At 42.7% G+C, this 13395-nt stretch overlaps 1 protein-coding gene across 1 annotated transcript in view; it reads right to left on the bottom strand.

The window, feature by feature from the left end:
* The window catches only part of LOC128056623 (24-hydroxycholesterol 7-alpha-hydroxylase), an 85795-nt gene extending 72843 nt beyond the window's left edge, over positions 1 to 12952 (bottom strand). Inside the window, exons 1-2 of the mRNA XM_052649418.1 lie at positions 12776 to 12952; positions 676 to 811 (exon numbers count right to left, since the gene is read on the bottom strand). Of these exons, the coding sequence (XP_052505378.1) occupies positions 676 to 811; positions 12776 to 12952 (313 nt within the window). The remainder of the gene's footprint in view (positions 1 to 675; positions 812 to 12775) is intronic.
* Between the last annotated feature and the right edge of the window lie 443 nt (positions 12953 to 13395).

Below are 13395 nucleotides of genomic sequence, written 5' to 3'. Positions count from 1 at the left end.
AGGCACACACTGCAACTAGGGAGCCGATGCCACAAACAGAAGCTCTCCTGCACTGCAAAAAAGACGGAGCACAGCCAAAATAAAGGAGCGGGGCTCACTAAGTGGTGCAACATGAGATCAAACAAAGAGCGACAGCCTGTAAAACATATGCACAGCAGCATAACAGAGTCAGTGACATCTTGGGGGCTGTTAATAGGATATAAATTCCAATATTTTCCAAGTAAACGTCAGTGAGGTGACCTTATCTTTTACATATGCCTTGTGGAGATCTTATGTATGACATTGCCAACAATTCATTTTTAGGGCTTGGTTCAGATGGTAAAGAATCCACCTGCAATGCAGGAGACCTGCCTTTGACTCCTGGGGTGGGAAGATTCCCCTGGAGAAGGGAATGGCTACCACCTCAATATTCTTGCCTGGAAAAACCCATGAACAGAGGAGCTTGGCAGGCTACAGTCCATGGGGCCACAAAGAGTTGTCACAACTGAGCGACTAAGCACACAATTTGTTTTTCAAAGGCCAAACTCATCACAAACTCTCTTCTATCCCTACTCTAGAATAAAATAATGGGTCTGCCTCATTTTTGATAGAGGAGTGAAGATGTGCTTGTTACCTAAAACTGCTCTTGGGATTCCATGTTGTATTTCAAATGGACTATCTGAAAATACTGTTTACCTGTATGATAGATGGGATTTTGCACTGCTAGTTCAAAATTTACTTCTTTGGATTTTAGAAACACATTAATTCCCTCTTCTTCAGTAACAAAGGTCATGCGGGTGCCCATAACAATGACTGTAAATACTGGTCCATACTGAAAGAAAACACATAAGTAGAGATCAGATTAGTAAGCATTTCTAATAGACAAGTTACTGGATATGGGTTATTCTTAAGACAGAGTTCCTCAAGAACCCCAACATTGAAATTACAGTCAAAATAAAAACTATTAAGATTACGTATAATGTATGTGTGTTCAGTTGCATCCGACTCTTTGCGACCCCATGGACTATAACCTGCCAGGCTCCTCTGTCCATGGAATTTTCCAGGCAAGAATAGTGGAGTGGCTTTCCATTTCCTAGTAATTAGTTATAAATTTTGATTGATGGAGTGAAATTTAATTGTATAAATCCTAATTTATTGTCATAATATTTAACCTTTCTTTTGATCGTATTTTTATTTGTTTGCACCTTCCATTCTGGTAGTAGGAAATAATACTTAGAAATAATTGTTAGAAATTAGGTTAAACACTGTGATACCCCAACACTGTTTTCAAGATACCTGGAGAGTTATAAGCAACCTATGGCTGAACTTTGTTCACGAAAAAGATAAACGGCTGACTGATTTCACCGTCAATCCCTGGTCACTCAACAATGTCTACAATAGAAAGTTGTGTAGTGTTCATTTTCTCCCTTTCCAAAATGACTCACCTGTTCCCCCTGCCCAACCCTCTCCACTCTGAGTGTTCCTGCTTTGTAACTCACTGGGCAAAAATGAGCACTCTCAGCTTCTCACCACCAGGGCAAAGGATTGTACCCATTTGTACCCATTCTCCATGCTTCCCCACCAGTTAACAGATGGAGGGTCCTGCCCCTGGGCAATGCCTACCCTCCTTCACTTGTGATACGGATTCCATAGTCTCTCTTTGTTCTTCATGGATACCTTCTCTCATACACCTTCAGTGGTGCCTTTTCTATCAGATCACTCCTGCTGCTGCTGCTGCTGTTAAGCTGCTTCAGTGTGTCCGACTCTGTGTGACCCCATAGACGGCAGCCCTCCAGGCTCCCCCGTCCCTGGGATTCTCCACGCAAGAACACTGGAGTGGGTTGCCATTTCCTTCTCCAGTGGATGAAAGTGAAACGTGAAAGTGAAGTCGCTCAGTCATGTCTGACTCTTCACGACCCCATGGACTACAGCCCACCAGGCTCCTCCGTCCATGGGATTTTCCAGGCAAGAGTACTGGAGTGGGGTGCCATCGCCTTCTCCACAGATCACTCCTAGGAGCCTACAAACATCCTCTAGTGCAGAGTTTGGCTTCAGGGAGTCCACAACTTTACTGGGAGAAAAAGATATCATTATTTTCACTGGCCTCTAATTATAATTTAACATTTTCTTCAATTACGAATGGAGGCAATAAACGACAATCTTCCCCACAACTCTAACCTCAAAAGAGCTTAACTGTTCCAATCGTACTTTTTTAGATTTGGTGTCTATTTGCCATCCATTCATCACAGGGTCAATTACATTAGCTACATTTTCTTCTTTCTTTTCCTATTCAAATGACGACTCTTAAATTCTCTTGAATGTTCTCTAGAATACATTTAAATAACCAGAGGTAAAATACAAAGGGTTGACTAAGATGTATTTTTATTTTCTTAGAATACTCAAAATGAACAAATTTAAACACAAACCAATCTCATATTTCAAAAGAAAAGGACAGGCAGCACAAATGGAGAAGAGGAAACATTACATTTAGAATATTTTAATTGTTTTTAAGCCATACAAGTCTTTCAATTTCCACTAACAAAAAAGCATTTTGTAGCTTCTACCCAAAATTTACAGAAGTCCCAAACTTATATGATTCTTTTGTCTTCCTGAGCTATGTTTTCTTATTCATGATGTTTAGCTTTGGAAGCCTCACACTGTTGTTGTTGAGTTGCTAAGTCAAGTCCAACTCTTTTGCAACCTCATGGACTGTATGTAGCCTGCCAGGCTCCTCTGTCCATGGGACTCTCCAGGCAAGAATACTGTAGTGGGTAGCCATTTCTTTCTCCAGGGGATCTTCCCGACCCAGGGATCGAACTGGCTTCTCCTGCACTGGCAGGCAGATTCCTTACCACTGAAACACCAGGGAAGCCTAGTGGCCTCACTACTGGGTAGACATGGCCCTCTCAGAGCTAGCTGATAATTAGAGAGAGCAAAGGATTCAGCCAACCAGGAACATGCCTTTCATATGGAAGTCAACCCATCTTGAGTCTATATCACCAACCCCTGACACACCAAGCCAATATGATCCTTGCCCTAAATCATCCCAGAAAAAGTCACCGGGCATCTGGAGACCAACCCTAGAGCTCAAAGCCCCAAGAAACTCTTCAGGGTCGTCAGTCCTAAATTGTCTACCCTACCTTGCCTTGCCTTCCCGAGGAAACTCCAACAAATGCTGTGCATGGGGCTTTTTCTTGTTCCATCTTCTGCATCTTGACTGACAGAGTTTTTTCCGCTGTGGCCCTGCAGAGCACACAGTGACCCTTGCCTTGGACCCACGAGTATTATAACCTTCTTCCTTCAAAGCCTCATTCTCATTTCCTCCTGTGGCCACACTGACCTTCCTGCACCACATTCAACATGTCTATTTTTGGAGCCACCACCCATACTTTTATATCCCATTATAGTAAATTGATGCTTTCAAACTGTGGTGCTGGAGAAGACTCTTAAGAGTCCCTTGGACAGAAAGGAGGTCAAGCCAGTCAATACTTAAGGAAATCAATCCTGAATAGTCATTGGAAGGACTGAATCTGAAGCTGAAGCATCAATACTTCGGCCATCTGTTGGGAAGAGACAACTTTTTGAAAAAGACCCTGATGCTGGGAAAGACAGGGTGGGAGAAGAAAGGGGCGACAGAGGATGAGATGGTTGGCTGGCACCACTGACTCAATGGACACGAGTGTGAGCAAACTCCGGGAGATAGTGAAGGACAGGGAAGCCTGGCATGCTGCAATTCATGAGGTGGCAAAATGTTGGACAAGACTTGGTGACTGAACAACAACAGTTATTATGAATATCTCAAAGTACCATCAGGCTCATCAGCACTTCAATATGAGTCATTTCCAGATCTGCATGAAATGGCCTGTGATCATTCCCGAAACATACTGTTGGATGCTATTAGGCAACTATGGGCTAATAGCTGATACCCCAAAATAGTGAAGCCTCATATTTTTCCATTAGTGATGCAGACATCTACGTTGTTTCCCACGTTCCCTACCTTCAATGGTTTATTACTGAATACTTAGAAGAAGATGAATCATTTTCATTGTTGAAGGTTTGCTCAAGTGAGAATTTTTAAGTTACCATCAGGAAAGTGGCCTTTGGCAACATGTACAGGCACTCTGACCACATTAAAGGTAATACTGCCCATCTCACTTGATAGGAAGTCCAGGTTCTAGCTAGTTTCTCAAGCCCAACTTTTTAGCGTCACCTCAGACCCTTTTCATTCTTTCACACAGCACGTTCCATTCACCAGGAAATCCTGTTGCTTCCACTTTAAGAGAGATCCAGTCACTTCTCAAACTTCCAACTGCTATCACCACGGTACAAGCCACCAGGGTCTCAAGCTTGAATTCTTGCCAAAACCTTCAGATTATCTTTTTTCTTCTAGTTCTATGTTTTTATTTTTAACAGAGTGCCCAAAGTGACTGTTTAAAATTTAAATCAAATCACATTACTCCTCTGCTCAAAACACAAAGTTTCCCACTTCATTCTAAGTTACAATGTTCTCTTAATAATCTGTAATGACCTATATGGGAAAAGAATTTGAAGAAGAATGAATATATGTATATGTATAACTGAATAACTCTGCTGTAACCTAAAACTAACACAACATCAGCTATACCCTAATGCGTGCGTGCGTGCTTCATTGCTTCAGTCTTGTTCAACTCTTTGCGACCCTACAGACCATAGCCCACCAGACTCCTCTGTCCATGGGATTCCCCAGGTAAGAATACTGGAGTGGGTTGCCATGCCCTCCTCCAGGGGAATCTTCCTCACCCAGGGATCAAACCCTAGTGTCTTAAGTCTCCTGCACTGGGAGGTAGGTTCTTTCTTTACCACTAGCGTCACCTGGGAAACCCCATAATCTAATCTAAAATAAAAATTAAATTTAAAAAATACACTGACATTTTGAATCTGATCATTTACTCCACAGATATACTGGCACACATAGAAATGACATTTGTTGCTACATTATTTATAATAGTGAAATATGGAAAACAAACTATGTCAATCATTAGGTGACTATCTAAGTGAACTATGACTCAGGGAATATTCTGCAGCTTTTAAAACATATGCAGATGCTTTTGTGTCTGTGTAGGATAAAAGAAAAGAGGGGTAGATTACAAAAATCATATTTTTAAAGGTATCAGTAGGGGAGAGTTGGGGAAACAATAAGATCTAAATGGATCAAGCTCAACAAGTGGGCCTTAGAAAGCATCACTACGAACAAAGCTAGAGGAGGTGATGGAACTCCAGTTGAGCTATTTCAAATCCTGAAAGATGATGCTGTGAAGGTGCTGGATTCAATATGCCAGCAAATTTGGAAAACTCAGCAGTGGCCACAGGACTGGAAAAGGTCAGTTTTCATTCCAATTCCAAAGAAAGGCAATGCTAAAGAATGCTCAAACTACCGCACAATTGCACTCATCTCACATGCTAGTAAAGTAATGCTCAAATTTCTCCAAGCCAGGCTTCAGCAATACGTGAACCGTGAACTTCCTGATGTTCAAGCTGGTTTTAGAAAAGGCAGAGTGCCGGGGGCCAGCGTGAGGAACTCCGCCCATGGCAAAGGTCATGAGCAAGAAGGCTTGGCATACGCAAAGGCATGATCAAGCCTCAGGAAACCCCCTGTTCCCGAGCATCTACCCCAAAACCAGAGTCTGTTTTATGCTCTCACCTACACCTCTGACTTTACGGGGGGCTCTCCCCCATAACCATTTCTCTCGGAGAAGGAGTTAACTTGCAGCTCCAAGTCAATAAAAATTCCTGGGCGTGACAAGAGTGTTTCAGCTTATGGACTCCTCTGAAGGTTATCTAGCCCACCTGTATAGGTTCTTCCGGCCACATGTGATTGTTTACAGCCTCTCAACCTGAGAGGCACGAGATGTTTTAGACTTCAGTTCAGTCGCTCAGTTGTGTCCGACTCGTTGCAACCCCATGAATCGCAGCATGCCAGGCCTCCCTGTCCATCACCATCTCCCGGAGTTCACTCAGACTCATGTCCATCGAGTTCGTGATGACATCTAGCCATCTCATTCTCGGTCGTCCCTTTCTCCTCCTGCCCCCAATCCCTCCCAGCATCAGAGTCTTTTCCAATCAGTCAACTCTTCTCATGAGGTGACCAAAGTACTGGAGTCTCAGCTTCAGCATCATTCCTTCCAAAGAAATCCCAGGGTTGATCTCCTTCAGAGTGCACTGGTTGGATCTCCTTGCAGTCCAAGGGACTCTCAAGAGTCTTCTCCAACACCCCAGTTCAAAAGCATCAATTCTTCGGCGCTCAGCCTTCTTCACAGTCCAACTCTCACATCCATACATGACCACAGGAAAAACCATAGCCTTGACTAGACGGACCTGTCGGCAAAGAAATGTCTCTGCTTTTGAATATGCTATCTAGGTTGGTCATAACTTTTCTTCCAAGGAGTAAGCATCTTTTAATTTCATGGCTGCAGTCACCATCTGCAGTGATTTTGGAGACCCCCAAAATAAAGTCTGACACTGTTTCCACTGTTTCCCCGTCTATACTAAAGGCAAATTCTTTTGGAAATTATTATTAGTATAGTGGGTTGGTTAGGAATTATATTGGTGAAGGGTTTTTCATTTGCTGTGCCAATAATTGCTGCTAATTCCCTGCCCTGGGTGTGACAAGGGTGTCTCAGGTCAAACCTCTCTGCTGACAGACTAGCTTGTGTGACAGGATTATCCATACTCCTGCCACCATGCACATGATTGTTTACTACCTCTCAACCATAAACAGCACAGAGAGTTTTGGAGTATTTTGAAAGTCTTAATTAGCATAGGGCTTTTCTCATTGTTGAGTCAATGATTGCCGCCAGGCCTCCATATCCTTAGGCACCTGGGAATATATTAATCAATGTATTTGGAATATAGAAAAGGAAATATAGTAGTTTTTAAGGTTAGCAATACTAGACTTTTTGAGTTAACGAATTTTCTCTTTTGTAATAGATCACTGTACTTTGTTATAAATCACTGTGTCCTTGCTATGTAAAAATGTAACTTTATCACTATCTTAAGACTAAACAGATCTTAAGGGGAGCACTGGTGAAAGGATTTTCATTTGTTGGGCTGATGTTTGCTGCTAAATCTCCATGTTCCCTGCCCTTATAATGAATATAACTAGCATATAGGAGAAATAAGCATTAACCTTTAAGCATATAGGAGAAATAAGTATTAACCTTTAAGACTAATCATGTTAACCTTGGGTTAAATAAATTCCTTTCTTGATTGTAACTCACTACACCCTCATCCTATAGGAATGCAACTTTATTTGGAGGGTGGTGCCTGGTTTAAGAAAAAACACCCTTGGAAAAAATAAGTTTTTGGTTATCAGAAAGAAAGGATCATAAAATGTCAGCAGGTCTCATGGCCAGATGATGATGTAAAGTCCCTAAGACCTTTTCATGTGAAGCACCTGATTTTGATAAAGGTCAGGATTGCTGACCCCCGCGTGACTCTGTATTCATCCCTATGTGTAACAAAAGGTATATAAGCAAACCCAAAAAATAAAGAAATGGATCAGTTTCCGGAAAGACTGATACCCCCATGTCGTTCTTTCTTGCTCCCCGTTTTTCTGGCTGAATTCCCATCTGGAGCATGGATGCTATTCCATGTAAACCAAGTTATTTAGCCTCTTTTTCTCAACTAATTTTCCTACTACACTATCCATTTCTAATCTCTCTATATATCTATAATTAAATATGTATTTTTCCAAGGACGCCAACTCCACCCCCACCTTCGAATCACCCTGGATCCACCAGGGCTGGACCCCGGCAGCAGAGGAACCAGAGATCAAATTGCCAACATCCACTGGATCATGGAAAAAGCAAGAGAGTTCCAGAAAAACATCTATTTCTGCTTTATTGACTATGCCAAAGCCTTTGACTGTGTGGATCACAGTACACTGTGGAAAATTCTGAGAGAGATGGGAATACCAGACCACCTGACCTGCCTCTTGAGAAATCTGTATACAGGTCAGGAAGCAACAGTTAGAACTGGACATGGAACAACAGACTGGTTCCAAATAGGAAAAGGAGTACGTCAAGGCTGTATATTGTCACCCCGCTTATTTAACTTATATGCAGAGTACATCATGAGAAACGCTGGACTGGAAGAAACACAAGGTGGAATCAAGATTGCCGGGAGAAATATCAATAACCTCAGCTATGCAGATGACACCACCCTTATGGCAGAAAGTGAAGAGGAGCTAAAAAGCCTCTTGATGAAAGTGAAAGTGGAGAGTGAAAAAGTTGGCTTAAAGCTCAACATTCAGAAAATGAAGATCATGGCATCCGATCCCATCACTTCATGGCAAATAGATGGGGAAACAGTGGAAACAGATTTTATTTTGGGGGGCTCCAAAATCACTGCAGATGGTGACTGCAGCCATGAAATTAAAAGATGCTTACTCCTTGGAAGAAAAGTTATGACCAACCTAGATAGCATGTTCAAAAGCAGAGATATTACTTTGCCAACTAAGGTCCATCTAGTCAAGGCTATGGTTTTTCCTGTGGTCATGTATGGATGTGAGAGTTGGACTGTGAAGAAGGCTGAGTGCCGAAGAATTGATGCTTTTGAACTGGGGTGTTGGAGAAGACTCTTGAGAGTCCCTTGGACTGCAAAGAGATCCAACCAGTCCATTCTGTAGGAGATCAGCCCTGGGATTTCTTTGGAAGGAATGATGCTGAAGCTGAAACTCCAGTACTTTGGCCACCTCATGCAAAGAGTTGACTCACTGGAAAAGACTCTGATGCTGGGAGGGATTGGGGGCAGGAGGAGAAGGGGACGACAGAGGATGAGATGGCTGGATGGCATCACGGACTCGATGGACGTGAGTCTGAGTGAACTCCGGGAGTTGGTGATGGACAGGGAGGCCTGGTGTGCTGTGATTCATGGGGTTGCAAAGGGTAGGACACGACTGAGCGACTGAACTGAACTGAACTGGAATTCCGTCACCTCCACTAGCTTTGTTCATAGTGATGCTTTCTAAGCCCCACTTGACTTCACATTCTGGGATGTCTGGCTCTAGATGAGTGATCACACCATCGTGATTATCTTGGTCTTGAAGATCTTTTTTGTACAGTTCTTCTGTGTATTCTTGCCACCTCTTCTTAATATCTTCTGCTTCTGTTAGGTCCATAGCATTTCTGTCCTTTATTGAGCCCATCTTTGCATGAAATGTTTCCTTGGTATCTCTGATTTTCTTGAAGAGATCTCTAGTCTTTCCCATTCTGTTGTTTTCCTCTATTTCTTTGCACTGATCGCTGAGGAAGGCTTTCTTTTCTCTTGCTGTTCTTTGCAACTCTGCATTCAGATGCTTATATCTTTTCTTTTCTCCTTTGTTTTTTGCTTCTCTTTTCACAGCTATTTGTCAGTTGGGTTAGTTTTCTGTAATTGTAGTTTCCATTCTGTCTGCCATCTGATGGATAAGGATAAGAGCCTTTGGAAGCTTTCTGATAGAAGAAACTGGCTGTGGAGGAATCTGGGTCTTGCTCTGGTGGGTGGGGCCATGCTCAGTAAATCTTTAATCTAATTGTCTATTGATGGGTGGAGCTGTGTTCCCTCCCAGTTGTTGGGCCTAAAGCCAAATTATGGTAGGGTTAATGGTGGTAATGGTGACCTTCTTCAAAAGGACTTCTGCCAGACTACAGAATTCAGTGTCCCTGACTCCATGGCAGGCTACTGTCAGCTCACGCCTCGGCTGGTGACTCCTGGACACACAGACAAGTCTGGTTCAGTCTCTTGTGAGGTCATTGCTTCTTTCTCCTGGGTCCTGGTGTGCACAAGGTTTTGTTCGTGCTGTCCAACAGTGTGTTTCCCTAGTCTTATGGAAGTTCGGTAATCAAATCCCTCTAGCCTCCAAAGTCAAATTCCCTGGGGGTTCTCAGTCCCTCTCCAGATCCCCAGATGTTGGAAAACCTGTTGTGGGCCCTAGAACTTTCACAACAGTGTGAGAACTTCTTTGATATAATGGTTCTCCAGTTTGTGGGTCGTCTGCTCAGTGGCTCTATGGTGGGACACACACGCAGAGCCTCCCACGTCTGCTGTAGCCAAAGCCCTTATCCCTGCAGCAGGCCACTGATGACCCATGCCTCCACAGGAGACACCCAAAGACTCAAAGGCAAGTCTGGCTCAGTCTCTTGTGGGGTCCCTGCATCCTGGTGCCCACAAGGTTTTGTTTGAGCCACAGTTAGAATGGGACATGGAACATTAACTGGTTCCAAATTGAGCAAGGAGTACATCAAGGCTGCATATTGTCACCCTGCTTATTTAACCTATATGCAGAGTACATCATGTGAAATGCCCAACTGGATGAAGCACCGGTTGGAATCAAGACTGCTGGGAGAAATATCAATAACCTCAGATATGCAGATGACACCATCCTTATGACAGAAAGTGAAGAGGAACTAAAGAGCCTCTTGCTGAAAGTGAAAGAGGAGAGTGAAAAAGCTGGCTTACAACTCAACATTCAAACAACGAAGATCATGGCATCCGGTCCCATCACTTCATGGCAAATAGATGGGGGAACAATGGAAACAGTGAGACTTTATTTTCTTGGGCTCCAAAATCACTGCAGATGGTGACTGCAGCCATGAAATTAAAAGACGCTTGCTCCTTGGAAGAAAACCTGTGACAAACCTAGAGAGCATATTAAAAAGCAGAGACATTACTTTGCCGACAAAGGTCTGTCTAGTCAAAGCTATGGTTTTTCTAGTAGTCAAGTACAGATGTGAGAGTTGGACCATAAAGAAAGCTGAGCACCCAAGAATTGATGCCTTTGAACTGTGGTGTTGGGGAGACTCTTGAGAGTCCCTTGGATTGCAAGGAGATCCAACCAGTCAATCCTACAGGAAATCAATCCTGAATATTGATGCTGAAGCTGAAACTCCAATACTTTGGCCACCTGTTGTAAGGAACTGACTCATCGGAAAAGACCCTGATGCTGGGAAAGATTAAAGGCGGGAAGAGAAGGGGACCACAGAGCATGAGATGGTTGGAGAGCATCACCGACACCATGGACATGAGTTTGAGCAAGCTCTGGGAGTCAGTCATGGACAGGGCAGCCTGGCACACTGCAGTCCATGGGGTCGCAAAGAATCGGACACCACTGAGCAACTGAACTGAACTGAACTGAATCTTGAATGCCACATCAAATGCCAAAATATTCAAAGAATTTTCACTACCTGTTTTAAAGATTTACTATAACTGTATTAGTTTTTATTTATTTACTGTATTTATTTACTGTATTAGTGTTAACAAAGGAGTGGGCATTTAATCAATGGAACAGGATAGAAAGGCTAGACATAGATGCACACATACATGTCAATTAATCTTCGAAATGCTGCAAAAGGCAATTCAGTGAGGAAAGGAAAGTCCTTCAAGAAATGATACTGAAACAACTGGACACAGAGATGGGAAAAAAGTAAAACTCATCCCTTCTGTACACGTCACAAAAAAATTAACTCTAAGTGGCTCTAGGACCTAAATGTAAAATAGAAAGCTATAAACCTTTTAGAAGAAAACAGAATAAACTTTGTGACCTTGCTTGAGCTTCTAAGACAAGCTTTCAGAAACATTCGTAAGGATTTATCAAGATCATATATCTAAGGAAGGCTACAGAAGACCAAGATGTTTTTCTTTAAAAGGTAGTATTTTTCATCTATCAAACTGGCAAGAATTATGGTACCTAGTGTGGGCCAGGATATGAGAGTCAGGAAATCTCCTACACTCAAAGGAAAAGAAAAAGGATTCTTACATAATTCTTTAATCCTTACATAATCCTTAGGTGCAACACAATAATATAAACAATTTGATGTCCTTTAGGTAGTCTTACATTTAGGTATTTATTCTGATGAGCTGTCTTGGTGGCTCAGAGGTTAAAGCGTCTGCCTGCAATGTGGGAGATCTGGGTTCGATCCCTGGATCGGGAAGGTCCCCTGGAGAAGGAAATGGCACCCACTCCAGCATTCTTGCCTGGAGATTCCCATGGACAGAGGAGCCTGGTAGGCTACAGTCCACGGGGTGCAAAGAGTCGGGCGGACTCTTTGAGCTACTTCACTTTCACTTTCTGATGAAACAATCAGGCAAGTGCAAAACAATCAGTAAGTGCAAAACTATAAACAGTGCAAACACACAGGAACATACACACGAGACTGTTAATAAAGAAAAAAGTTAGCAGCAACCTATATACTATTTTTCAAAGATATATTTAAAAGTGATTTTAAAGACAAAAACACGTACCACAACGATTACTAATATCCTAAATGGATTACTAATATCCTAAAATGGACCTCACCATAATCAAATAACACCAGCAGAAAATACAGTGCCCACTGTATTTGTAAAGACCAAGTTTGCGAGCCATTTTTACAACTGCCTGGTGTTAATCTTGATTTGGATACTAATTTAAGTGTTCTCATAAATCAAAATTAATTATATTACACTTCTGTCTTCCCAATCACTGAATTTAGTTATTATATATACACTTTAGATTTTTAATCTATGATGAAGTAACGAGCACTTTTAAATTAATTTCTACTTCCAAAAAGGCACTGACAAGCTGTCTTGTATTTCACAACTTATAAAAACCTATTTCTTTAGAAAAATCTTGCATAAGACAGTTGATTGTTAGTTAACTTACTCATAAATGGCTAGATCGTTTAACTGCGGGCAGTAGGTAGGTTCCCCACGTTCTAACATTGCATTTGAGATGTAACGAAAGAAAATAAAAAAGAATACATTATCTCTTCCGGAAACCCCATGTGCTCAGGCCACATACCTTGATTCTTGCTTTCTCTATAAATTCTAGAGGGGTTTTTCCAAACTCAAATCCAGCTCCAATCCAAGGAATCCAGCCCCTTATGCACGGGGGTCTACGCAAGTTCTTCCACTGAAGAAATAATAAAACAGCAACACAACCTAAGATTATAATCACTGTTGGGGAAATGAATTCCATGTTTTTGTCTAGCACCTTCCTGAGTCAGAGAAGGGAAAAGTCTTGCTTCTTCGCCCTGGAACAGGGCACTCACTCGACCTCCCAACTTTTCTGTTGTGACTTTTGCAGCTTGTTCGACTTGTTAACTGTAGCCTCTTTTCCCCGCCCCAATTTTTAGGTAACTTTTGCAACATCTCTTCCTCCCACGTACACGAATTTTTAAAGTCCTGGCTATCCGGGACAGAATGCAGGGGTTGGTTCCAGCTGGGGCGAGTGCAGAGGGTGGAGGAGGGAGCCCTGTTACCATGGAGACCGGGGGAGTGGTTCAGGAGCAGCTGGCTTGCGACCAATCAGAAAACTCGGCCGAAGGGGGCGGAGCCACGCGGACTACATTTCCCAGAAGCCTCGGGGGCTTCGAGCTGTTTTCCGCTCCCCATCCCCTGGGCTGTTCCAGCCTGGGGCTG

Source organism: Budorcas taxicolor, chromosome 11, assembly GCF_023091745.1.
Source record: "Budorcas taxicolor isolate Tak-1 chromosome 11, Takin1.1, whole genome shotgun sequence".
Lineage (NCBI taxonomy): Eukaryota > Metazoa > Chordata > Mammalia > Artiodactyla > Bovidae > Budorcas > Budorcas taxicolor.
Note: the sequence above shows the minus strand (reverse complement) of the source record. Positions and strands in the feature narration are given on the sequence as shown.